The sequence below is a fragment of the Dromiciops gliroides genome, chromosome 1, assembly GCF_019393635.1.
Source record: "Dromiciops gliroides isolate mDroGli1 chromosome 1, mDroGli1.pri, whole genome shotgun sequence".
Classification (NCBI taxonomy): Eukaryota; Metazoa; Chordata; class Mammalia; order Microbiotheria; family Microbiotheriidae; genus Dromiciops; species Dromiciops gliroides.
The window spans coordinates 58,328,154-58,355,276 of NC_057861.1; the positions used below are offsets into that span (position 1 = coordinate 58,328,154).

Below are 27,123 nucleotides of genomic sequence, written 5' to 3' on the forward strand. Positions count from 1 at the left end.
CTTGTTATGAGCTTTGCTTCTCTTTGTCCTCTTAGAGTCAGAATTGAAGCCTATCAATGAGGAAATGTAAGAGTTTTTCCATTTGTGAATGTCTGAAATAGGAGCGTGTATGTATGTATACATCAGTGTGTCAGTTTGAGTACAGGGTCTCTATTTGCCCATATGTCTGAGTAAGGGCCTGCCTGCATGTATCTATTCATGTCTACACATGAGTATTTGTGTGTGTGTGTGTGTCTATCTTTGTGAATATTTGGCTTTCCATCTGTGTGTTTTTCAGTTTTGATTCAAACATTTATTAATCAGTTGTGTACAGTGTTCTCCTCCAACATGGCATCTTCCATGGACATATTGTCTTTGAAAAATGTAATAACAGAAATAATTTTGTTCAACAACCCCCTGGTCTTTAACATAGAAGCAAGACATAAAATGGGGATATGTGTGCTCACCAAAGGTATATGCTACTGTCGTGGAGTATGTCCAGCTCCAGATGGAAGAGGGATGACTGACAGTGAGGTCTTCCAGAGTCGCCGGTGTGGGAATGACATTGTGCCGATTTCACCCAGCCCCAGAACAGTGATGAGCCCAGGGTGTGTTATGAGTAAGTACATTGAGAGGGCGAGACTTGGAGGCAGGCTTTTAGAATCACTCAAAAGAGGCTGACCTAAGTAGTCACACAGGAAAAAAACAAATGGAAGAATGCCTGTTGTCCCGACTACTGTACAGCTGAGTTGATGACCCGGAAGCTGGATGACCCTATCAGTTATCTTAGACACTACAGATGGCCCAGGGATGAGGAGGAAGAGAAGAGCTGGTGGGAAATGTTGTAGTGCTTTGTATGACCCTGAAATTATCCTGTAACAAAACTCCTCTTTGTCACATCAACATTCCTCTGGGAATGCTGGACAGCCGGGTACCATAGAACTCCACTGTCTCTAAAGTCACCCAAAGGGTAGCCTGCATGCTACACAATTGTCCATGCAATGTCAGGAGACCCAGAGGAAGCCTCCAGCCTTTAAGTGGACCTCCTGGACAAAGAGTGGACTAGAGTAGAGACCCACTGCAATCAACACCACTGGAGAACGTATCCATATCAAAGAAATCTCTAATCAGTGGAAGTATCCAAGTATCCAAAGCATCACTTAAGGATCTGTGTATCTAGCTAGCCTTTCTATAGGGACTTGAATATCCACAAACCACTTTATGTATGTTATTTCATCCTCACAACCCATTTTCCCAATGAGGGAAATGAAGCTGAGAGAGAAGAAGTGAACACTTGTCCATGGTCAAACAGCTAGGAAATACCTGAGGCAAGATTTGAACTCGGCTCTTCCTGATTCCAAGTCCAGCCCTCTGTACTGCCTACATATGAGACAAGGATACTGGTTTGCATCAGAACCCAGACTACATCATTTATATTGTTGAAGAGAGATGAGGTTGGATAAGATGAGGTCCCTTCCAACTGAGAGATAACTGTGATTCAAATGGAATTTAAGTGTCTCCAAATACAACATACATTCAGGGATGGCCCTATGAGCCCTTTGCCTTGACTTTGAAAATAGCTGGGCCTCGGGGCAGCTAGGTGGCGCAGTGGATAGAGCACCGGCCCTGGAGTCAGGAGGACCTGAGTTCAAATCCGACCTCAGACCCATGACACTAGCTGTGTGACCCTAGGCAAGTCACTTAACCCCAATTGCCTCACCAAAAGAAAAGAAAAGAAAAGAAAATGGCTGGGCCTCTGCAGCCCTAGGTGGGAGTGGTACCCAAGACTTAAGTGGTCTCCTGACATCTGCTGCACTCCTTTGAACACCAGCTCCTACAACAGACCACGTCAGAGACTCTAAAGATCTGGATGGACTAGGGCTGCTTAAAAAGATTGAACTCACCCAAAAAACCAAGCAAGCATTTTGAAAGCATATGCAGTAAAGTGCATAGGCAATGCATTCATCTATATCCTCAGCACTGAAATATATAAATACAATATAAGTATGGTCTTTGCCCTCAAACAACTTGGAGATATATGCCTGAATTATTCTGATCCAGTTGGATCTGTGATAAATACATTAAAGGAGGCACAAGACTGGGGGAGGGGAGTATCTTTCTGATTCATGGAAGAGGGAGCCTGTGAGCTAAACTGAGAAGGAAAGGAAAGAATTCAACAATTGGATATTGTAAAGGAGTTAGAGAATATTTACAGAATCAGATTAGGGGCAAGTAGATGACACAGTGAAAAAACCACCGAGCCTGAAGTCAGGAAGACTCATCTTCCTGAGTTCAAATCTGACCTCAGACACTTTGCAGTATGATGCTGGGCAAGTCACTTCACCCTGTTTGCCTCAGTTCCCCATCTGTAAAATGAGCTGAAGAAGGAAATGGCAAACCACTCCAGTATCTCTGCCAAGAAAACCCCAAGTGGAGTCATGGAAAGTTCAACACAACTGAATGACAAGAGAATCCGATTACCTTAGAGTCTGAAGGAAACTCAGCAGTCCTCTAGCAAGCTCCATCTTATGAATCCCAACTGTATCTCTGATCAGCTTGTAAGACCTCCAAGAGGGATCACTCTGAAACAATGGTCCTGATAATCTTGCTGTGGTCTCTGAGCCCACAAAGAAGTGTGGTGACATTCTGGGCAAAACATTCAGCATGTTTATATGTAGACAAAGGGGAAGGAGGCCACCCGCCCAGCTGCCCTGCCCTCCACACGCAGCATCTGGAGGTCGGCATTCAGTTTGGGTGGCATCTTTCAGGAAGAACATAGACAAACTAGAGTGGGTCCAGGAAAGGCTAACCTGCCTCTGTGGGGTGGGAGGACTCAAAGTAATGTAATACTAGTATCCTCTGGAGGGGCAGGTGTGGTTTAGCCTGAGAAGACTCTGTAGCTCATAATCACTTGTGTAAACATCTGAGGAGTTTTCATGTGGAAGAGAGAATCTGCTCTTGAGAGCAAAATGAGGATTACTGGGGAGAAGTAAAGGCAGAAGAGCAGATTTCAACTCAGTACAAGGATGAAAGAACTCCTCCATCCAAAAAGTTCAAAAGTGGATCAAGCTAGCTGCCTTCAGTGGTTGTAAGCTCCCTGTGATGGTGCCCAGGATGAGGGAAGGTGTTCAGGGACGCATTGGTCAGAGGGTCGGGCTGGATGTCTTCTGGGTGCCATGCCACTCTGAGGTCCTGGGATTCTGGGAGAAGAGGGCCAGGTGAGAGGGCTGGATCCTGAAGGGGCTGCCCTACCTGGGCTGTTCGGGTGGCCCTACAGCCTCCCTCAGAAAAGGAGAAGTGCTGTCCGGCAGTTCTGACTCTTTCTCAGCAGCCTGGCCTCTCCCAAGCTGCATATGAGCACGCTTATGAGGCATCAGGCAATGTTTTCTGGTTTACAGTGGAGACCCAAATGTGGATTCCTTTATTTTCAAGCCTCTAGGGCTAATCGGGCCCCTGGTCTTGTGCTCAACTCATGATGCTGCTCCCCACCTCTGGACAAACCAGGGCTCAGGTTCCACAAGGGGAGAGCCCACCGCAGAGGCCCCCATTTCTGCAGCAAAACAGCTCCTAGTGTCGGGGCTGCTCGCTCTGCAAGCGAGCCAAGGGAGACGAGTAAAGGTCATACCCCAGAGGAATGAAAGGAAACAAAATACATCAAGTACAATTACATTGCTTCTATAAACGATCTGAACTGTGTTCCTGAGTGGCGAGGTCATCGCAGTTCATAAAACATGATTGCAGGATGCAGTCACCCCATTCACCCCCACCCCCACCCAGACATCATGTGACCTTATTATTCTCCGGCATCTGCTTTGCCCTCCTTTGTGTCAGAAGCAGCACGGAAAACAGAACTGAGACCTGCCTGCCCTCAGCACCGCTATCATTGGCCTCGTGTTTTTCTTTCCCACTGCCCCTGGCACGGTGTGCCACCTTCCTCAAGTCCCTCTACCTCCTCGGGGCCTCATCTTCATCTCTTAAATAAAGTAGTTGGACTGCATCTCCAAGATTTACAGGCCTCTTCTCACTCGGACATCCTTTGATCCTACACTTAACAACACAATCTCTAAGGTCCCTGCCAGCCTTAAATCAAATGAACCTTGAACCTCTCTCTCCACCTTCTACAGTCAGACAAACCACAGACTGTCCCCTCCCACCCCCCCCCATGGAAAGCCCAGCCTGATCCCCTTAACACCAGGGTCTACTTCCCTTTGGATCTGCTTGGAAGATACCTTGTTTTCACTTATTTGGGTACCTATCATTTCTTCCAATAGAACATCTGTTCCTTGGGAAAAGGATTTTCTTTGTGTCCCTGTGGCTAAATAAATGTCCAGTGAATGAATATGTGAGCTAATAAATGGATGACTATTGAGCAAGTCCTTTCTTCTCTGGGCCTCAGTTTCCTCATCTGCAAAAATCAGGGAGATGTATTAGATAATCAATCTCCGAGCTCCCTTTTCAGCTCTAACTATGTGTGATCTGAGGTTCAACGAATTTATTTTAAAGATAAGGAAATCGGGGGCAGCTAGGTGGCACAGTAGAGCACCGGCCCTGGATTCAGGAGGCCTCAAACACTTAACACTTACTAGCTGTGTGACCCTGGGCAAGTCACTTAACCCCAATTGCCTCACCAATAAAAAAAAACAAACCCAAAAACAAAAAATAAAATAAAAAAGGAAATCAAGTCCTAGAGATTAAGTGACTGACTTACACAAAGCTACCTAGCAGAGTGGGGACTAGAACCCAGGCCTCTTCACACCTGGATCTTCACTATCTCATTTTTATGGACCACTTGTCTGTGCCCTGCACTTGGTATCACCCAAACAAGCCTTGACTATCCTGTCTTGAATTATCCTCCAGTTATTTCGTGTAGTCAGTAATTAATCAACAAGCATTAATTAAGTTCCTACTATGTGCCAGGCACTGTGCTTTCTCTGGGGATCCAAATACAAAAGTAAAATAATCCTTGCACTCAAAGAGAAAGTATGTGTGTGTGTGTGTGTAGCTGCGTGTATGTGTGCATGGTGTGTGTGTGTGTGTGTGTGTGTGTGTGTGTGTGTGTGTGTGATTCTTGTCCTCAACAAAGTTGTCAGCTCCTGGGATTATATGTCTTTTGTCACTTCTGTAGAATGCCTGAGATGAGTACTGGAAAAGGATCAAATCAGTTTGTAATCTAATCTGCCTGTCCAAGCAGGGCTTGGCCATTTGTCCAGTGGTATGAGTGTGTCATGGCTGCCATGAGATTCTCCAAAGGGGCCTCTCAGACCTCCCAAGACTCTGAGAAGAATCTTCTCCAAACCGCCCCACAGGAGGCTTGGATGTAGGTTCCTGACTCACCTCCCTGCTCTAGACCCCTGCCATCTGCCAGCCCCCAGGCTTAATCTTCCTCCTGTTGCATGACTCTCTCAGAGATGGAGAGAAAGTTCAGGAATCCTGAGCCCTCACAGAGAGGAAAGAAAAATCCCACAGGAATGGATGAGAGTTTCAGAGCCTTGTGAGTGGGGAAGTCTAAACTGCTCAGCATGGCCCCTGAGGCTTCCCATAGCAAGGATGCCTAGCAGCCTCTTTCTTCTTTTTCCTTTATAGCAATTACCTTCTTAACATATTCCTCTGGTTGGAGCATATTGAAAATGTTGTACTAAATCTAAAGTTCAGCACATTGAATGTTTGTCCCTGGTTTCTTTTTCTACAGTAACTTTCAGATACTTGCCTATGACCCTGGGCAAGTCACTTCACCCTCTTTACCTCAGTTTCCTCATCTGTAAAACAAGCTGGAGAAGGAAATGGCAAACCACTCCAGTATTTCTGCCAAGAAAACCCTAAAAACTCAAAATCTTATAAAAATGAATGTTGAAAGCTATCTTTACATGTAACTGGGGGGAAAAATAATATTGATTGAAAAAGGAAAAAAGAAAACCCCAAAAAGGGGTCACAGAGAGTTAGACATGACTGAAAATAACTAAGCAACAACAAGAAGACCTTTTTTTAAAAGAATTAATAACTTTTATTCCTAAGTCAGAGTCTCTGGGTTGGACAGGGGATCAAGGGTCATGAGATCATGGATTTAGAGATGGAGGGGACCTAAGGGCAATCTAATCAAACTCCTTCATATTACAAATGAGAAAACTGAGGCCTGGGGAGTTTAAGTGGCCTGCAAAAACAGTATTTGAACCCAGGTCAAGCACACTCCAGACCACGTCTAAGCATCAGTTCCTTCTCTTGCATCCTTTATGAGTGCCTATCTAGCTTCCTCTAGAAGACTTCTAGTACAAAGAGCTCACTATCCACCATAGCGGCTTGTCGCACTTTGGACAACTTTCACTATTAGTAAATTGCTCCTTTTGTCAAACTGGGATCTGCCTCTCTGTCTGCATCTCTCGGCCTTTTATTCCCAGTTCTGCTCCGGGGCCAAGCAGAGCAAGGCTTCCACTGGCCAGTTCAGTAAGTGGCGTGTCCCTCCTCCACTGCCGTGGCTGCAGGCACGGGAGCTGCTAGAGATGGACCAGTCTCGGACACTGAGGGGGCTTTCATGGGACCATTTTAAGACTAGGAAGGAAGGGTTCCTTGGTAATGCAAACCCCGGGAATGGCAGCAGTCCTGTTGTGTTGAGTTCTGCACGTCATATTTGAGGAACCAGATTGACAAGCTAGACAGTATCCAGATGGAGTGATCAAGCTAGTAGAGAGACTCAAGCTCATGGCAGAGGAGGATTATGTGAAGAAACTGAGGATGTTACACCTGGACAATGCAGAGGAAACACTAGAACTCTCTCGAATGACTGTCGAGTGAAAGAGGGAATGTTGTTATGTAGTTATTTTTCAGTCTGACTCTTCATGACCTCATTTGGGGTTTTCTTGTCAAAGACACTGGAGTGGTTTGCCATTTCCTCCTGCTCATTTTATAGATAACAAAATTGAGGCAAATCAAGTGACTTGCCCACAGTCACACAGCTAATAAGTGTCTGAGGTGGGATTTTAACTCAAGAAGACTAGTCTTCTTGATGCCAGGCCCAGCACTCTATCTACTATGTAGATAGAGTGTAGATGTAGATGTAGATGTAGATGTAGATGGGCCTAGCTGCCCAGAGAGGGGGTAGACTTGTTCTGTTTGACCCCAGAAGACAGAACCAGGAAAAGTGGATGGGAGTTAACAGAGAGGCAAATTTAATCGTGATATAAAGAAAAACTAACAAAATGGACTGCCTAAGGACATGGTGAGTTCCCCTCCATTGGAAGTCATAAAGCAATGCCTGGGTGGCCACTGGGAAGGTAGAGAGTAGAAGGAATTCCTTTCCACATAGAGTGGGGACTATGACCACCAAAGGCCCTTTTCACCTGTGAAATTCTGTGAAATTTGCACATCCCACATAGCTAGAAAGGATCCCTAACATAGCAATTGACAGTCAATATCCAAAGAGGTTAAATCCGAGTGTATTGCTGAATATAATAAGATAAAACATAAGAATGTAAAAGTCATATTCCTTAACTTTAGAGAGATGAGATGGGAGGGGCATGGTTACATAGTAGTTTGTCTGAAAACATTTTGGGTTGTTGGATGGACTGCAAGCCCAATTTGAATCATTGATAAGGAATGGGAGCTAATGCAATCTTGGGCTGCATGAAGGAAAAATATAGGTGACAGCCCTCTGTGTATTGCCCTGGTAAGACTACATTTGGTGTATTGTGACAGTCCTGGGTTCCACGGGTTGGAAGGGACATTGATGAGCTAGAGAGTGTGGAGAAGAGGTCAACAAGCATGGTGTAGGGTCTCCACTTCATGCCATATGAGGATCTGTTGGAGGAGATGGAGCAAAGAGAAACTTCACAGGGAGCTATCTTCAAGAATTTGAAGACTTGTCTTGTGGAAGAGAGATTAGACCTGTTTGTATGACCCAAGAGGGTAGAAAAAGGAGAAGTGAGTAGAAGTTTCAAAGATATAAACTTTCTGACAATTGAAGCGATCCTAAAGGGAATGGAATACCCCCTTTTGAAGGTCTTGAACAAAGCTTAGATGACCACTAATTGTAGATGATGTAGAAGGGATTCTCGTTCTGGTATGGGGTACTGAATGCCCTTCTGGCTCTGAAATTCTGGGATTCCTAATATTCTCAAGGGAATCAATCAACATATTGTTGTTATCTCAAATGTGCAAGGTTCTGTGTTGGGGGTGGGGAGGGAGGATGGAAAAAATCACTAATATGTGGTCTTGCCCTCAAGAAGCTTGCTGTCTGGTTTATTTCAATTCAACAAACATTCACTAATTATGCAGAACACTAGTAAGTGCTGGGGGACATACAAAGTTTAGATATGACCGGCCCTCAAGAAGTTTCCAGTGTAATGAAGATCAGCTCAGCAATTATTAATCATCTACCGTGAGCAAAGTCCTCTGCTCAACACAAAAGATATAGACATTGGGGGAAGGGGAGTGGGGGGAGAGGCAAAAAAACACCTCAGTCTTTTGTCTTCAAAGAGCTCACAATCTGAGTGGTATGGGACATAATGCAATGAGAATGTGATTAAATGAGAGTTTTTGACAGACAGATCTGAGAAATTTCCAAAAGAAAGGAATGTACCAAAGACTGTGCCAAATGCTTTAAAATTTTCATTTGATCCTCATAACAACCCTGGGAGCTAGGTGATATTATTATCACCATTATACAGAAGTTAAGGGACTTTCCCGGGGTCACACAGCTAGGAAAATTTCTGAAGCCAGATTTGAACTCAGGAAGATAAGTCTTTCTAACTCCAAGCCTGGCACTTTATCCATTGTGCCACCTAGCTATAAGCAATAACAGAAAATGAGTAATTGATATCCAAAGGAGAAAGTCTGACAGTTTGTGCTAATATAAGGCTGAGGAGCCAGAAGAAGGACCAAGAGCAAGAGATGAAATCTACATTGGGTAACCCATTAAAACATCTTTGTGACTCAGAGTTAGGAGACACCTAGATGCAAAATCTTCACGCTGAAGAAGTTTAGCTTGGAAAAGAGAAAAAGTCAGGGTGGGGGGCAGAACTGTATTTGTCTCCAAGTGTACTAAGGGTGGTCATGTGCAAGGGCATAGGATTTGCTTGTCTCCAGAAGGCAGAACTAGGAACAGTTTGTGAATATGGCAAAGCCAAGATTCTTTTTGGAGCATGAGTTGATCTAGATGGCTCCTGAAGTTCCTTCTAATTTGAAAGTCCCACAATTCTGCCATTCCTCTTACTTAGTAGTAGTATGATCATGAACAAATCACTTCCCCTCTTTAAGACTAAGGATGAGGACTGATGTTGGAGTCTGAAAGATGGTTCCACACCCCACCTCTGACAGGTCCTAGTGATTTGACCATGGGTAAAGCCCTCAGGGGTCATCTCTTTAAGATTTTAAATTAGAGATGAATTGCCAAGCTTCACTGTGGGGGTACTTTCCACATGAAAGGATTCCCCACAGTGATGATATCATAGGTCTAGACCAATAACAACCAAGAGAAAATGGACATAATTAAAATCCTCCCAGAGTTGTTGTGAAGAAAGTACTTGATAAATCTTAAAGCTCTGTTTAAGTACAGAGTTGTTATTAAGATTTTATCTCTCGGGGCAGCTAGGTGGTATAGTGAATAGAGCACCGGCCCTGGATTCAGGAGGACCTGAGTTCAAGTCCAGCCTCAAACACGTGACACTTACTAGCTGTGTGACCCTGAGCAAGTCACTTAACCCCAATTGCCTCACCAAAAAAAAAAAAAAAAGTAAATTGTAAAAAAAAAATTTTATCTCTCATCAAGGGGGGAATAGGATGGAGGGTAATACAGTTAACAATAGTAACTGTGAAAGAAATGATGAGCAGGATGCTATCAGAAGGACTTATGAAAAATGTAATCCATCTACAGAGAAAGAACTGATGGTATCTGAATACAGATTGAAGTATAATTTTTTTGTTAGTTCCTCTTTCTAAAGTTATTTTGTCAGTTTTCTTTCACAACCTGACTAATGTAGAGATGTTTTGCATGACTGCACATGTATAACTTATATTGAATTGCTTGAGTTCTTAGGGAAGGGTGGGGAGAGAGGGAGGAAGAGAATTTGGAATACAAAGTTTTACAAAATCAATGTGAAAATTTGTTTTTACATGTAACTTGGGGAAAATTCTAAATAAATAATTTTTTTAAAAAAAGTCTTCCATGGGAAACAAATATTTTAACAGAGTAAAAAAAAAAAAGATTTTATCTCTCTCTCTCTCTTGATTTAGGAAGAAAAAGCAGCTATTAGCAAAGCAAAGCATTTTTTGGAGTCCCACCTATACTCAGCAGAAGACCCATATAGCAGTGCCCTCACCGCTTACTGCCTCACTCTCCTACATAGTCCAGCAGCCCCTGCTGTCCTTCGGAAGCTGAACAGCCTGGCCATTGTACAAGGTAATCTGGGTGGGTGGCCTTAGTGGACCGCAAGCCACCCCAACACCCCTACCCTGACCTGAATGGACGTGTAGAGCCACAGGGTCATGTTAGAGCTGGAGAGGGCTGTAGAAAGCAGAGTCTGTCCTCTCATTCAGTGGATGAAATGCCTCAGGCCTGGGAGGAGGAAACTACTAGACCAAGTCCTGGGCACTGTGACGTGGTCAGATGATAACACTTTCCAGAGGAGAGGCAGTGTAGCATGGTCAAAGTGTTCCATCTTTGAGTCAAAGGACCTGAGTTTGAATCCTGACTCTCTCTTCTGCTTACCCAGGGAAGTCACTTCTTCATTCTGAACCTCAGTGTCCTCATCTGTCAGATGGCTAGAATGATGTTTCCCATAAGTACCTCCCAAGGCTATTGTGATCTTTACATAGGAAAAGCGCTTTCTAAAACCTAAGGAGTTTTATTGTCTACATCTGTAATTTCATTAGCATGGGGAATGCCTGATATGGAAACTCTATTAATTATATAGATGGCAACACTTCTATAACTTATAGTTTTAAATAGTTGTCTAGGACCATAAGAGGTTCAATGACTTGACCAGTGTCATGCAAACTAGAAACAAGACTTGAACCCAGGTCTTCAAGACTCCAAGGACTGCCCCCTACCCACTATGCCAAGCTATCTCCCACATCCAACTTTTAGACCTAAAAATCTCTATCAGTATCAGTAATAACTCATGGGGAGGAGGAAGGGGCTTGGAATTGTCATGTTTCCCAGTTAGGCTTTCCCAACAACTAGCTCTGAATTGGGAATAATCCATTTAAAGGCAAATGGCTGAGAATAAGAACTCCACAGGAACCTCATTGTTCTGCCCTCTCTGGGGCCTGTGTCAAGTTTTCTTCTTTTCTTTTTTTTTGCGGGGCAATGGGGGTTAAGTGACTTGCCCAGGGTCACACAGCTAGTAAGTGTCAGGTGTCTGAGGCCAGATTTGAACTCAGGTCCTCCTGAATCCAGGGCCACTGCTTTATCCACTGGGCCACCTAGCTGCCCCTCAAGTTTTCTTCTTAATAGGGGGACCTTCTAACAAGGTCCTTTCAGCTCAGTCACTATGTCTCCTAGAGCCAAAATATACCCAGTTTGTATAAAACTATAATCACCTCCATAAATATATACGAGGCAAGGCCCTGTTTGGGGGACAGCAAAGGCCACAAGGACATGGCCTCTTCCATAAAGGTGACCCATATCAATGTAACTGTATAATCCATGTCTTATCATTTCAGGAAATACCGAAAGGGTACAAATAAAAACAAACCTGCTTTCATGCTTGACACTATAGTAATACTTCAGTATATTTAAAATTATTCCTTTAAAAGCCTAAGTATCGGGCAGTGAGGTGGCACAGTGAATAAAGCACCAGCCCTGGATTCAGGAGGACCTGAGTTCAAATCTGGACTCAGACACTTGACACTTACTAGCTATGTGACCCTGGGCAAGTCACTTAACCCTCATTGCCCCATCAAAAAAAAAAAAAAAAAAAGCCTAACTATCCTTGTTAGTTATTTGAATTCATAGCCAGGAATGCAAGGGTGTTTTTCTGATAGAGCTTGGACAAAAACTCAGCTGAAATCCAGTGGTAGAGTCACAAAGAAGGCTCACCTGGCCAGGTGAATGGAGGTATGAGATGGCAGCATTTGTATCTGGTAGATGCAAAGAGGGTCCTAACCTCTCTCCTTTGCTGGGACTGCTTTGAGCTCACCTCTGTCACCAGGGTGAGCACAGTTTCTCCACTGGCCTTTTGAGACAATTCTCATGAGACTGCTGGAGTAGAGAACCTTGTGGGAGGGATAGAGGAGACAGACCAGCCATGATTGCAATGGATCAATACAACTGTGGAGTTGAGTTTCCCTTGGGATCTGTGCTTATGGGTACATGTCCCCAAGGGGAATCCAGTGTGTGTCTCAACAGTTCTGCCAAATTTCTCTAGGTCTGGGACACAGAAAACAAAAGGGGAGGCAGTGATGATAAATCTGTTTTGTAAGGTCAGTGAGGACGTGTTCATTTACTTCTGGTCAATAAATGCCGAACAACCTCTTGATACAGTAGTACAGTGATACAAGATACTTGATACGGGAGGCTGAGGTTTGGGGTGGTCACAAAATGATGTCAGACAGTGTAGACTTGACAAGATGATTGATTTGGGGATAAGAGAGAAGATAGCTCTGAGGTGATAAACCATGAGGGAAGATGGTGGTATTCTCAACAGAAATAGGGAAGTGGGGAGGATGGGAAGGTTTGGAGTGACAATGACGAGTTCAAGTTTAGATAGAGAGGGTTTGAGGTAACAATTTGGGTGGATAACCTCGACATCCTTCGGAGTCTTTCCTTCTTCCCTACAAGGTGTTTGTGGGAACATTAAGAGGAATGGATTGAATATGCTAAAAATGAAATTCAAGTAGGGATAAGTGTATGGTCCTACATCTGACTTCAAAAAACCAAACTCTAGGAGCAGCTAGGTGATGCAATGGATAGACCACCGGCCCTGGAGTCAGGAGGGCCTGAGTTCAAATTTGGCCTCAGACACTTAACACTTACTAGCTGTGTGACCCTGGTCAAGTCACTTAACCCCAATTGCCTCGCAAAAAAAAATAAACTGTATAAGTATAGGGGCAGAGAGGAGGGTAATATAGCTAAAAAAGGTGGCTAAATATGAAGGGCAGCTAGGTGTCACAGTGGTTAGAGCACCAAGCCTGGAGTCGGGAAGACTCATATTCCCGAGTTCAAATCTGGCCTCAGACACTTGCTAGCTATGTGACCCTGGACAAGTCACTTAACCCTGTTTGTGCCAGTTTTCTCATCTGTAAAATGGGCTGGAGAAGGAAATGGCAAATCCCTCCAGGATCTCTGCCAAGAAGAGCCCAATGAGGTCACAAAGAGTCAGACACAGCTAAAAATATGAAGAAGCCTTGAACAAACGGAAGGTATCTGTGAGGTGATAGGAAGGCTGGGGCAAACAGCTGGAAGCAGTCAGACAGTGGCCTGCTCTGGCACTCTAGGGCTGGTTAGAGCCTAGCTGAGGCAATGTGTGCAGCTGTTCACCTATCAGAACAGCACCTTCCTAGAGGCTGGAGCAGTCTGGTCTTGAGGGGCTGTTCTAGCTGGGATAATAAGCAAAGCAGGAAGCCCTGCAGATGGCAAGATGGCTGGATCCTAGGTGAACCTCTGTCTGGTACAGTGGTCAGGCTGACTCAATATAGTAGACTAGTCACTCACCAGTCAGAACAGTCAAACCCTAGGCACACTTTTCTGACAGTCCAGTCTGGATGTGCTGGTTCAGATGCGGATAAGCAGGGCAGCAGGCTAGACGGAGAGCTGAATCCCCTGTTTTGGAGGTCTTCTGTTCAGTCCAGTTGCCTCAGGTGCCTTCTGGCATCTCTCCCAACCCTGACATCCTAGGATTCTGGGACCGTGGCTACCTTTTAGCTACTTTTAAAAAATCCTGTTGTGTCATTCCAGATGGATTCACACATTGGAGCCTGACGGGAACACTTGTTACTGATGAGGACACATTTATGGGATTTAATGATGGACTTTCTCAATCAGGTACTGGTATCCCCAGCTGTCTTTTGTGTGTCTGTGTCCATAGCTGAGACGACAGTGTGCATCTTTATCCTTGCTTAGCATGGACTCTTTATGCTAACCACCCAGACTCTCTACTTTTGTGGAGAGACCATCTGCCAGGTAGCTTCTGCTCGGAATGGAATTCCCTCCTCTAATTAGCGGCTCCTTCTCTTTCAGTTATTTCGGCTGAAGTGGAGATGACAGCCTATGCCTTACTGACCTACACGCTCCTGGGAGATGTGGCCTCAGCACTGCCAGTGGTGAAGTGGCTGTCGCAGCAGAGAAATGCGCTTGGGGGGTTCTCATCAACCCAGGCGAGTCCGTGTTTGGAATGACAATAATGGCTCCTGGTTTAGGGTTTTCCGATCCATTTCACAAGCAGGAATCATGGGAGGAGCGCTGGATGGGCAGTAAGAGGACCAGGATGTGAACTAACTTCTCTGGGGCTCAGTGTTCTCATCTATCAATGAAAAGGGTTTTGAACTCACTGAACTCTCAGGCACCTCCATCTCTAAATCTATGATCTCATCAGTAACCCCATCACATAGGGAGTATGAGTGTCATTCCTATGTTACATAGAGAATCAGAGTTGGAAGGGACCTGAGTCCTTGTAGTCCAACCCCAGTCTAAGCAGGAATCCCATCTAGAACATAAATAGCATGCCATGATTCAGCCTCTGTTAAAGACCCCTAATGGTGGGGAGCTCATCACCTCCCCAGAAGGTTCAAGTGTTCAGTAATTTTTTAGTCTTGTTCAACTCTCCATGAGCCTATTTGAGGTTTTCTTGGCAAAGAAACTGGAGTGCTTTGCCATTTCCTTCTCCAGTTCATTTTACAGGTGAGGAAACTGAGGCAAACGGGGTAAAGTGGCTTGCCGAGGGGAACAGCTAGTAAGTGTCTGAGGCCAGATTTGAACTCAGGAAGATGATGCTGACTGACTCCAGGCCTGGCACTGTAGCCAGTATGCTACCTAGCTGCCCAAATAAAGCAACTCTGGTGGACTTTTGGACATCTCTAACTGTTTGGCAATTTGGTCACATACCAAGCTGAAATCTGCCTCTCAGCTACATTTCACTCTGCTCTTAGTTCTGCCCTCTGGGGTCAAGCAGAAGAAGTTAAATCTTCCTTTATCCTGATAGTCTTGGGGCAGCTAGGTGGCGCCGTGGATAAAGCACTGGCTCTGGATTCAGGAGGACCTAAGTTCAAATCTGGCCTCAGAACTGTGTGACCCTGGGCAAGTCACTTAACCCTCATTGCCCCACCAAAAAAAAAAAAAGAAAAGAAGTATCCTGATAGTCTTTATATACTTGAAGACTTTCATCATATCCTTCCCACATCTTCTCTTCTCCAAGCTAAACAGCCTCAGCCCGTCTGCCGGTCATCAAATGACCTGGTCCCAGTGTCCTCACCATCCTGGTTACCCTCTTCCAGATGGGCTCCAATTCATCAGTGTCTGTTCTAGAATGTGGTCCTGTCACTGAACAGAACAGTCCCAATCTGATCTGCCCATGACCAAGGGCTGGGGTCTCTCCCCCTCCCTGGCCTGGCCACCCCATCCCCCCTACTGTGCTTCTATTCACAGACCAAAGCCACCTTCTCCTTGAAGACCATGATGTTACTTCTCACCATTATTGAGTAATTGAGCTGAGTGTCTCATAGAGCTCCCACGACTGAGAGTGAGGTTAAGGGTCATGACCAAGGTGACCCAATTAGCAAACACAGGTTGGGGTCTTACCATACTGTGCTGCCTTGGCTGGTAACCTATAGAACACTACACCCTAAGTCTGCCTATAGCAGGCCTATGGCCCTCTTCTCTTTGAGAGACTACAGGTAGCTGGGGGAGCTTCTGAGGGATGCAGGGAGATTTTGTTACCGGGTGCAAATGGAAAAAAGATTCTGGTGCAATTAAAAAATTCCAGTTATCAGCTTGTCATAGCACATTTATCTCCTATTTCCATGTCTTTCTTGTCATAATGACTGTCATACTCCCTAGGAAGCTTAAAAAAAGAGGTTATGCTGGGGGTAGCTAAGTGGTGCAGTGGATAAAGAACCAGCCCTGGATTCAGGAGGACCTAAGTTCAAATCTGGCCTCAGACACTTGACAATTACTAGCTGTGTGACCCTGAGCAAGTCACTTAGCCCTCATTGCCCTGCTTAAAAAAAAAAAAAAGGTTATACAGTCCTTTCATTATACTGTGAATTCTTGATCTGTATTTCACAGGACACATGTGTGGCCCTGCAGGCCCTGGCTGAATATGCTATCCTGTCTTATATTGGAGGAGTTAACCTCACCATCTCTTTGGCATCAACTAACCTAGACTACCAGGAGACATTCGAACTGAACAAGTCCAACCAGAAGGTCCTGCAGACAGCGGTGGTACGTTGGTTCCGTTCACACTGCAGCCATGAGGAAGAAAATGCTGTTCTCAGCTGGTGGGTGTGAATTCCCTAAAGAAGGATTATGGGAAGCAACCCAGGTCCTAGCTCTAAGGAGCGTCTCCTGTGTCAGGGGAAGGCTGAGCTTGATAATGCACAAAGCCTTGTGAGCTGTTCTCTCCAAGGCCCTTCCCTAGGCGTGGACACACATGACTTATGAATTAAGGATGACATAATTACAGTTGCATCATTCATCACAGAGGGTGCTTGAGGCTTTTTGATGGGGAGTATTGGCACATAGCTGGCTGTGATAAATACACACTGAGTCAAATAGGTCCTGAGTCCTTGCGTGGAATGTGTTTTCCTGTGTCTTTTAAGTAAGAATCACGAAAGTCATGTTTCCTCTTCTTTCTGCAGATCCCTAGTATTCCCACAGGACTCTTTGTTAGCGCTAAGGGAGAAGGCTGTTGCCTGATGCAGGTGAGAAAAGGATGCTGAAGTCTTTGTTCCTCTGTTTCTCCTTCTCTCTCTTCCTCTTCCCCCCACCCTCTACCTCCCCATGTCTCACTCTTTAGCAGAACTCTGCATTGCCAGTTTTCTTTGGAGACAACTGGTAATTATTCCCCCAGCTTCATTGCCTTCTAGGACCCCCTAGGATGATGCCGGCCCTGCCAATTCAAGGCCGGTCAAGTTTTCCTTCCACCCAATATGCATATACTGACTAATAGCTCTCCCCACCAAAAATAAATAAATTGCAAAAGTGCACTTTGTCCACAAGGGGGCCTGGGGCAGAACATACATGGCTCAATGCCAATTACTCCACACTGCTAACTAAAACAACTGGTGGGTCACTATCTTCGTTCTCAACTAGACCAGCTGGTTTCTTATTTGTTTTTGTATTCCCCGTTGAGTTGAGGAGTTTGAGCGGATTACAAACTCAATATACGTCAATGCTATATTTGACTTGACAGCCAAAAAAGCTGAGTCTGTCCTAGGCCACATTAACATTAGACAGGCCAAGTGCATCAACTGACACAAAAATTTTATTAGAATTTTACTTTGAAATAAAAAATTTCACCCTACCTCTATTTTCTGTACTTTGTGGCTTAAAATAATGCCCTGTGGCAATTGATGCAACTTAGTCCTTTGAAATATTCTTACATTCCAGTTGTTTCAAGGGCAATAGCTAGAATGATGGGATTATTTGGTCTGTAATATGCAGCCTACATTTTAGGAAAGACACTGAAAGCTGGAGAGCTTCCTAAAAAAAGGCAACCAGGGCAGTGAGGAGATGAGAAAACCTGCTGTTTAAGGACCGACTGAAGAAATGGGGGGGGGGGTTTAAGCTGCAGAAGAGAAGAGAAGATTCAGTGGGAATGTGATACTTATCTTGATTTTAGAAAGAGCTGCTGTTGTGAGCTTAGATTTATTATGCTTGGCAGCAAAGGCCCAATACCTCCTGGGAGCTATGGGTGAAAAATGGATAGAGGCAGATGTAGGCTTGAGAGAAGGGAACATGTCTTAGTAATAAGGATTATCCCAAAAAGGACTGGGCTGGTGGGCTGCTAGGTGGTACAGTAGATAGAGCACCATCTCTGGATTTGGGAGGACCTGAGTTCAAATCCAGCCTCAGACACTTGACACTTACTAGCTGTGTGACCCTGGGCAAGTCACTTAACCCTCATTGCCACACAAAAAATAAATTTTAAAAAAGACTGGAGGGGCAGCTAGGTGGCGCAGTGGATAGAGCGCCAGCCCTGGAGTCAGGAGTACCTGAGTTCAAATCTGGCCTCAGACACTTAACACTTACTAGCTGTGTGACCCTGGGCAAGTCACTTAACCCCAATTGCCTCACTAAAAAAAAAAAAAAAAAGGACTGGACTGCCTAGGAGGTAGTGAGTTCTCCCTCATTGGACTTCTTCAAGTTATGGATGGATGGATGGATGGATGGATGATCACTTGCTGGGGATGTTATAAATGGGATTGTTGATCAGCTGGTCTCTTCCAATACCTATATTCTGTAACTCTGGAAAATTGAATCGAAATATCCATGGCCATGGACAAACCCCGCTCCATTCGCCATCAGAAAGTGGCCATTTGTCTGTTGATGAGCCTCTCAAATATTTCCAACTTAAGCCCATAGTCACCAGCACATTGGGTAAAAGCAGAGCTTGATTGGCCTTGAATTGGCAGGGCTGCCATCATCCTAGGGGGAGATGAAGGCCAAGTGATCTTGGGAGCAATCACTTCACCTGCAGCTCCATTTCCTCACCAGACAGACTGGTCTTTCCATTTCGGGAACATACCTTCATTGTACTCTCCTGTCTCTGTTTCTGCTCCTGCCATTCCCGCTAGCCTAGAATTCTTTCTTCCTGTCTTCTCTCAATCTCTACAGATCCAGCCAAGATCAAAGCTCACCTCCTTTCTTGCCATCCTTTCTGACTAATGATAGTATCAGTAATAGCTTGTCTTAATATATATTTGAAAGTTTGCAAAGTGCTTTCCTCATAACAAATCTGTGAGAAAGAGAATATATGTATTTTGGGGGGAGGGGTGAGGCAATTGGGGTTAAGTGACTTGCCCAGGGTCATGCAGCTAGTAAGTGTTAAGTGTCTGAGGTCGGATTTGAACTCAGGTCCTCCTGAATCCAGGGCCAGTGCTTTATCCACTGCGCCATCTAGCTGCCCTGAGAATATATGTATTATTACCCTCATTTATAATGTGCATGGCTCGATGCCAATCTCTCCACACTGCTACCTAAACCAGCTGGCAAAGTGATTTATCCAGATCCCACAGCTACTAGGCATCCGAGCCAGGATTGGAAACCTGGGTTCAACAGCTTTTCTACTCTACCACACTGGCTGCCCTGTCTCTGAATCACCCCCTGTGAAGACCTCAGTGATGATCTAGTCCTACCCATACCCTCACAGCGATCCCCTCTACAACACGCTTGACAAGTGCAGCTGACAAGACCCCAGTGATTCCTGAGGTAACATGCTCTGCTTTTGGACAGCTCTAATATAGGCTCCAAGAGGATTTCACCAATGAGAGAAGGGAGCCATCTTGGCAGAGATATTCTAGAGTAAGAAGGCCTCAAGAAGGGTCAGCTAGGTGGCGCAGTGGCTAAAGCACTGGCCCTGGATTCAGGAGGACCTGAGTTCAAATGCGGCCTCAGACACTTCACACTAGCTGTGTGACCCTGAACAAGTCATTGCCCTGCAAAGGGAAAAAAAAAAAAAAGAAGGTCTCATGGGTAGTTGGAGACTCCCAGGCAAGGAGACCTCAGATGTTAAATGGGCCAGTGTTTGAGGCATGGTTTTGAAGTCTACAAGACAGGTATAGAGCCAGCCAGACTGGGCCCTTCTGACTTTCTGGACTTCGAAACCATGTCCCCACACAAGATGCCTTCAGTGCAACCCAGGGTCCCATTGGACCCTCTTTTGTGTGTTTTCTTCCCTGATTAAAATATAAACTCCTTGAGGGCAGGGGCTGTCTGTCTTTTTGCTTGTATTTGTATCCCCATTGCTTAGCACAGTGTCAGGCACATAGTAATGTTTGATAAATGCTTGTTTCATTCCTTTCTTCCCCACATACATACCTACAAAGTTTAGGGACCCAGAGCAACTTGACTAGCTTTCCTTTCCCTGGGTGCAATCCTGCTTCCAAAGGTAAACACAGCAGATAGAGGAGAACTACCCAGAAGAAGTTTATGTAGGATTTGAGAACATCTGCTTCTTCCTAGAACATATTAAGCTAGAACACTGGATAAAATTGAAGATGAAATTATATGAAGAAAAATATAAAGTCTCACACTTGCATTCAAAAAGTCAACTTCACAAAGTCTAAGATGATCGTAAGCACGGTTAGAGGTTTATCTGAAAAATCAAGATGCCAATTGCTTTAATGTATTACAAGCTCAATATGAAAAAAGCTGAGGGTTTTGGAGGACTGACTACAAGTTCAGTATGAATTAGCTGCTAAAACAACGGGACCTTGGGTTGCATTGAGGAAGGGACAGCGTCTAGGAGGTGACAGTCCTCTTCCACTAAGGTCAGCACTGTGTTTATGGAAGATTCATTTAAGGAACTGAAGCTATTTACCCTGGAGAAGAGGCTTACTGACCTCAAGTATTTGAAATGGGAGAAAGAATTTATTGCCTGTTCTACTTGACCCTAGAAATAAAACCAGCATCCCTAGACAAAAGTAATGAAGAGGCTCGATTTATGGAAGAAATTTCAAAACATTAAAGCTATCCAAAAGTAGAGTATACTAGCTCAGGAAGTAATGGGTGTGTTCTCCTTGGGCATCTCCCAATCCTGGATCAGACCCTTATTAGCTGTGGATTCTTGGGTAATTCATTCAACTCTATTAACCTCAGTTTCCTCATTTTATAAATGAGGATAATAATACTTGCATTCTCTCTCTTTCACAGGGTTATTATGAGGAAAGTACTTTGCAAACTTTAATTTTATATTAATATAATTTTATTATATATAATTTTATATCAATATAAGCTATTGTTGTTATTATCATTAGTCAGAGAGAATGTCATGAAAGACATTCTCAAAAGATGGGCAGGATTTGCAGTGACTGAGAGGGAAAAAAGGGGAAGAAACAGTTCTAGGCTGGTTGCTAGAATGGCAGAAACAGAAACAGGAGAGTACAAGAATGTTCCAGAAATGGTGAGCCCAGTCTGGATGGAGCAGGGTTCTATAAAAGAGTAGTAGAAGATCATGCTGGAAAGATAGGCTGAGAGCCTCTGCCTCTCTCTCCCAACACTCATGCCCCTGAAGGAGCTCAGGATACTTATTTAGAGAAGACTTCGGGGAATAGGAAGCTATTTTCAAGTGTCTGAAGGGCTACTCAGTGGACAAGAAGTTAGATTCATTTTAAATGTCTCCAGAGTGGAGCAGCTAGGTGGTGCAGTGGATAAAGCACCGGCCCTGGATTCAGGAGGACCTGAGTTCAAATCAGGTCTCAGACAGTTGACACTTACTAGCTGTGTGACCCTGGGCAAGTCACTTAACCCTCATTGCCCCACAAAAAAATAAACAAATGAATGAATGAATGAATGAATGAATGAATGTCTCCAGAGCAAAGAACTAGAACAAGGGGGTGGGAGTTCCTTGGAGGCAGAAATGAAAGCTGTTCAGAACTGGAGTGGGCTTCCCTAGTGAATCACAGGCGATTTTCCATCAGAGATTGGATAGCTGCTTGTCAAAGATGCCCCATAGAGAATCCGTGCCTTAGGTAAGAGTTCTGAGATGTGTGTCCATGGCTGTGGAGTCACAGTGGGTGCAAGCTACCCAGATTCCACGTAGAGCTCTTGGTGGCTAAATGCTATCTATGTTCTCTCTGCTGGGACAGATTGATGTAACCTATAATGTGCCTGACCCAGTGGCCAAGCCAGCTTTCCAGCTCTTTGTGAACCTCAAGGAACCCAAAACTGAGAGGCACCGCTTTCAACCCCCACTTGGACTGGCCTCTCCAGCAAAGAAGCTAGAGACCCCTCAACGGGACTTACCCCTTGTAGATGATGATGACCCAGCATCCGATCAAGACCACCAAGAGTACAAAGTGATCCTGGAAATATGTACCAGGTAAGGAGCCACCTGGGGCTGGAAATGGGGGATCATCAGAAAGCCAGGAGGAAACCAGGCAGATACAGAATCGGTAATGCCCCAAAATTAGGACTGCAGGACTGGAGATAGGAATCATAAGGACCAGCCAACTGAGAGGGATTCTGACTTTCATAAATTTGTTACGTAGCAAGAGTCTCTTAACTAACACAGTTGAACAACGTGCTCACTGACTATTCACGTGTTCATGCATTTCTATATGTAAGTTATAATTACCAAGCAACAAGCTTGCTCACTTCTGGGAAGTGAAGGAGGATGCAAACACATTGGTGGCTTCATGGAGAAACAGGCAAAGCAAGGGGAATCTAATGGAGAAAACAAGTGGTGGGAAGGCACTTAGAGAAACAGGTGTCACATGGGAAGCAGGAGCAGAGTGGAGAAGACATCACTTCCCCCATACCCCTCAAGTCTATATCACAGGAACTTTCATACTAACATCCCTTAGGAGTCTAGAACTATCACCCTGCTATATACATCTTGTGTGAGGCTTTTACCAGTTCCTGTTCTATTGTCATTTACTGGGCCTGGGGTGCCTTTTCCCAACTGTGATGTGATGTCAGTGTTGGGAGTGGGGGAGGATGAGCTGTAATGAAATGCCATAGGTATAGCATATTGAGATTTCAACAGAGAACTGCAAATCCACTAATCCTATTTTAAAAAAGGAAATGTTTCATTTAGCCAGCTCTCAAAGATCACTCCTTCCATTTCTAAATGATCACAATTCATCTCTTTAATATACATCCTAGAATGTTTCCAGAAATTGATATCAGGCTCACCATTCTGCAATCTGGAAATGCCACACTCTTCCTATTTTTAAAAATTGAGATTTTTATCAACCTCAGGTCTTGTGATCCCCCTCCTCTGTTCTAGATAATCTTGTGAATTTCCCTGACAGGCATCCAGCAATCACATATGTTGTTTCTATAACCTGGCATGTCATTTGTATGGGCCTGGAGTCTTGAACTAATTGATAGGAGCTGACTATTTTATTATCACTTCAATTCTTTTGGGTTTCATCTCCTTATTAATCACTTTTGTTCTGTCCTAACTAGTTATTTCAAAGGACCTTTGAACATAGAATGTTAGAGCTGAAGAAAATTAAGTTTGTCTAGTCCTGCAAATTTATTTTCTAGAGGAAGAATCTGAGAGTGAGAAAAGTTAAGCAATTTGTACAAAAGTAGGGGCTAGAACCCAGAAATCCTGACTCTATCCAGGGTTCTTTCTGGCACATCATTAACTTGAAAAGGGATAACTTGGCAGAACAGGCTGAAAGGAGATACTAACAAATTCACTCAGTCGTCATTCATTTATTTTTTTCAATCAAGAAAACTTTCTTGATAGTTTTCTGGGTAGTAGCTGGGGAAGTTCCACATAGACTCTCTCCCCTCTGTTTCTTGTGTCAAGAAATGCCAAGCTTACACCAAGAGTTACCTTTAATTGGTTTAATATTCACCCACTCCTATCTACCCTTAAGTTTTATAGGGATATAGTGCCAACCCTGGAGTCAGGAAGACCTGAGCTCAAATCTGGCCTTAAACACTAGCTGTGTGCCCCTGGGCAAGTCACTTCACCCTATTTGCCTCCGTTTTCTCATCTGTAAAATGAGCTGGAAAAGGAAATGGCAAACCACTCTAGCATCTTTACCAAGAAAACCCCAAATGGGGTCACGAAGAGTTGGACATGACTAATTGACCAAAATAAAAAGTTTAAAAGAACAAAAACAGTAGAAACATAACAAAATTATGAAATTTTGCAGTAAATATGGACTTGGTTTATCAAATAACCTTAATCTGATTCTTTTTTTTTCCTTTTCTGAGACCCTTTATCTTGCCAAGCCTGGAAGTACAGAGGTCATTCATGGGCCCAATCCCACAAATTGTCATCTTGGGATCTTTGAACTGCTCTGTTTCCAACTAGGCCCATTTGTCTCTTCTTAGACATCCTGGTGTCCCCTGTTCATCATATTGGTGTCAGACAATGCAGCCTCATCCTTCCCCAAACCAGGGATTGCAGGCATATGCCACTGAGCCTAGCTCATATTTGAGTACTTAAGCTCATCTGGGAGGTGGTATGCCCAGGGTGTTGGTTGCCTTGGCATCAGTTTGGAATATAAGTGTAGATTCTGTGGAGGTGGGTTGCTTTGGCAACAAGAGTATTTTCAGTGCTAATGAGTTTTCCCACAGGAGCAACTTAGTATCACCTTTCTCTAAAAGAAACTAAGGATAAAATCAGTCATGCAATAATCATACTGTCTACCTTGATGCCAACCCTATGCCTCTAGCCCTTGTAGAAGAAAATGTAAATATCATATGTATGTTTTAAAATTCGCTGTTGATGGAGAATCCAGAGAAAAGACTGTAAAATACAGGAGTATGGGGGTGGGGTGAGTTCAAATCCAGCCTCAGACACTTGACACTTAATAGCTGTGTGACCCTGGGCAAGTCACCTAACCCTCATTGCCCTGCAAAAAACAAAAACAAAAAACAAACAAAAATACAGGAGTATGGTAAAGATTCTCTGAGCCTCAGTTGAGATTCTGAGTGATGAATTCATGGTTCTAATGGCCATCCCCTCAGGGGAGTTTTCTTTCAAGCATATAGGTAAACTCCTTGACTTGAATCACCGGTCCTTCTCTGAAGCTGAAGGCACTGTGCTGGCTGGGATGGACCCTGAGTCTTAGTTATCCTTGGTCCGAAAGTTTTTAAAGTGATTCAAGATGATCTTCCCCACCAGTGACTAGAAGAATCCTCAACTCCTTCCCTGTAGAACTGATATCTTCTCTTGGATAAGAAATAGGCCAGCCAGTCACACAAGTAAGCTGTTTGACCTTAGGCAAGTCCATTTTCCTCTCTGAGCTTACGGTCCCTTACACCTTTGACATCCAGTGTTCTATGTTCAAAGGTCTCTGAGTTCCGACATTCTGTGTTCTATCATCCAGGGTCCTTTAGAGTTTCGAAATTTTGTCTGTCTTCCAAGATCCCTCCCAGGTCTGACATTTTATGTTCTTAAAGGCCCTCCCAGCTTTGATGTTGTCTGTTCTAAGGGCCCTCCTAGCCCTGATGTTCCATATTCTATGTTCCGGGGTCCTTTCTAGATCTAAAAGGCTATTCGTGGGGTTAGAGACGAATATAGTTTGAAAGAGAAGAAAAAGCATGTTCAATTAAATAAAATATATGGCTTCCTCTGCCTTTCTCCCCACCTTCTTCTCACAAGCCATCAATCTGCTTAAATCGGGCTTCGTCTCAAACCTCTGTCTTCACTCTAACAATTCCCATGGCAGAAGTTATGGAAATAACTGTGGAAAGGCCTCATTGCTGCAAGGCAGCCACCTGGGTTATAGGCCTCTTCAAGAAAGGCAGCAATGCCCCCCCCCCCCCCCCCGAGACCTCAGCCTCAGCACTGGGAGAATCATGCAGAGAAAAAGCTGCGCCCAGTCCTGCTCCCTGGGACTTTTCCAAAGCACTTGGTGAATTTTGTGATGCCAAAACCCTCCTCTAGCCGCGCTTTCCCCTAACTTGCTGAGCCTTTTACTCCCCTGAAAAGTGAGGTGATTCCCCCTTCCCATACTGATGCTATGATCACGTGGGCATGCTTGGAGTCAGCTACTTGCAGACTGGAAGGTGCCAATGGGCAGAGCCAGTCTCAAGGGCCAGTCAGTTGAAGAGCTCCTGGAGAGAATGAAGTTCGGTTCCTGCCAGTTGCCAGAGGGAAGAACTGAGCCTGAGTCAATGACGGGAGTGACGTTTTCCAGGCCTCCTCATGGATTCTATCCTGAAACTGCTTATTCTTTCCAATTCTCCCCTGTGTGCCTAATTACCTTACACCTTCATTTATAGGCAGCAGGGGGAAAGAGCTTGTCAACACTTTAAAGATTCAGCATCATCCTCGTAGACTCAATGTTACAGTGAGAAAGAGCCTTGGGACGGATTAGCAGTGTTCTAAGGGACCTGAAAACATAGACTGTGAAATGTCAAAACTGATAGGGCCTCTAGAAAAAGGAATGTCAAGGCCAGAAAGGAACATAGAACCCAGAAATCTAAAACGATGGGAATCCTTAGGATAAAGTGCCCAGAGTGTCAGACCTGGAAGAGACCTTAGAACTAACCCCTACCAGAATACAGGCTCCTGGGAACCGAGACTCATCTGGCCTTTGTAATCCTAACACCCAACACTGGGCCTAGCCCAGAGGAGGCATCAAGTGTTTGTTGGATTAAATACACTCCAATCCCTTCATTTAGAAAACTGAGGCCCCGGGAGGAGAACAAATTTTTCCAAGTTCCCACAGCCTTATTAGTAGAAGAGTTGGGCCTTCTAATCAGGTCTCCTGATTCCTAGTTCTCTCCACCACACCAGGCTCAATAACTGTTCCCCAGAAGGAAGCTAAACCCAAAATAATCTCTAATAAGAGATGATCTCTTGCCCTCATTTCTCATGTCATTCTTATGGAGAAGATGGAGGGATGTGGACTGGACAACCATACGGTTCTGTGGATTTGGAACTGATTGAATCACTCAACTTCAGGAGTAGTCATTAATAGTTTGATGTCAACTTTGAAGGGAGGTCTCTAGTAGAGGGCCTTAGGGATCTATCCTTGTCCTGTTCTGTTTAACATTTGTTTTTTTTATCAATGATTTGGATAATGGCAGAGAGGACATGGTTATCAAAATAGCAAATGACACCAGGCCAGGAAGGATAGTTAACATACCAGATGACAGAATCATAAAGAACTATACAGGTCAGAACATTGATCTGAATCTAATAAGATGAAATTTAATTTAGATAAATATAAAGTATTTTACTTGGACTACAAAAAACTGACTTCATAAGGTGTTAGTTACATAATTAAATCAAGTTGTTTGCATGAAAAAGATCTGGAGGTTGTAGTGGACTACAAGCTCTCGGTATGTCAGTAATGTGGTAAAATAACCAGAAACACTAATGTGCCCTTGGATTACATTGAGAGAGTCAGACCTTCCAGGAATAAGGAAGCAGTGGTCTTTATGGCTCTTCCATGCTCAGACTTCATCTGGAGTACTGCGTTCAGGTCTGGATGTTGCAGTTTAAAAAGGATATTGATAAACTGGAGAAGGTCCAGAGGAGGGTGACCAGTATGGGGAAAGGCCTCGAATCCATGTCGAAT

General features: G+C 44.3%; 1 protein-coding gene across 1 annotated transcript in view; it reads left to right on the forward strand.

Annotated features, from left to right (window-relative positions):
- The window catches only part of CPAMD8 (C3 and PZP like alpha-2-macroglobulin domain containing 8), a 169,017-nt gene that overhangs the window by 114,961 nt on the left and 26,933 nt on the right, over positions 1 to 27,123 (forward strand). The window contains exons 30-35 of the mRNA XM_043975621.1: positions 10,201 to 10,366; positions 13,865 to 13,951; positions 14,147 to 14,283; positions 16,190 to 16,345; positions 16,762 to 16,824; positions 21,712 to 21,944. Coding sequence (XP_043831556.1) covers positions 10,201 to 10,366; positions 13,865 to 13,951; positions 14,147 to 14,283; positions 16,190 to 16,345; positions 16,762 to 16,824; positions 21,712 to 21,944 — 842 coding nt within the window. The remainder of the gene's footprint in view (positions 1 to 10,200; positions 10,367 to 13,864; positions 13,952 to 14,146; positions 14,284 to 16,189; positions 16,346 to 16,761; positions 16,825 to 21,711; positions 21,945 to 27,123) is intronic.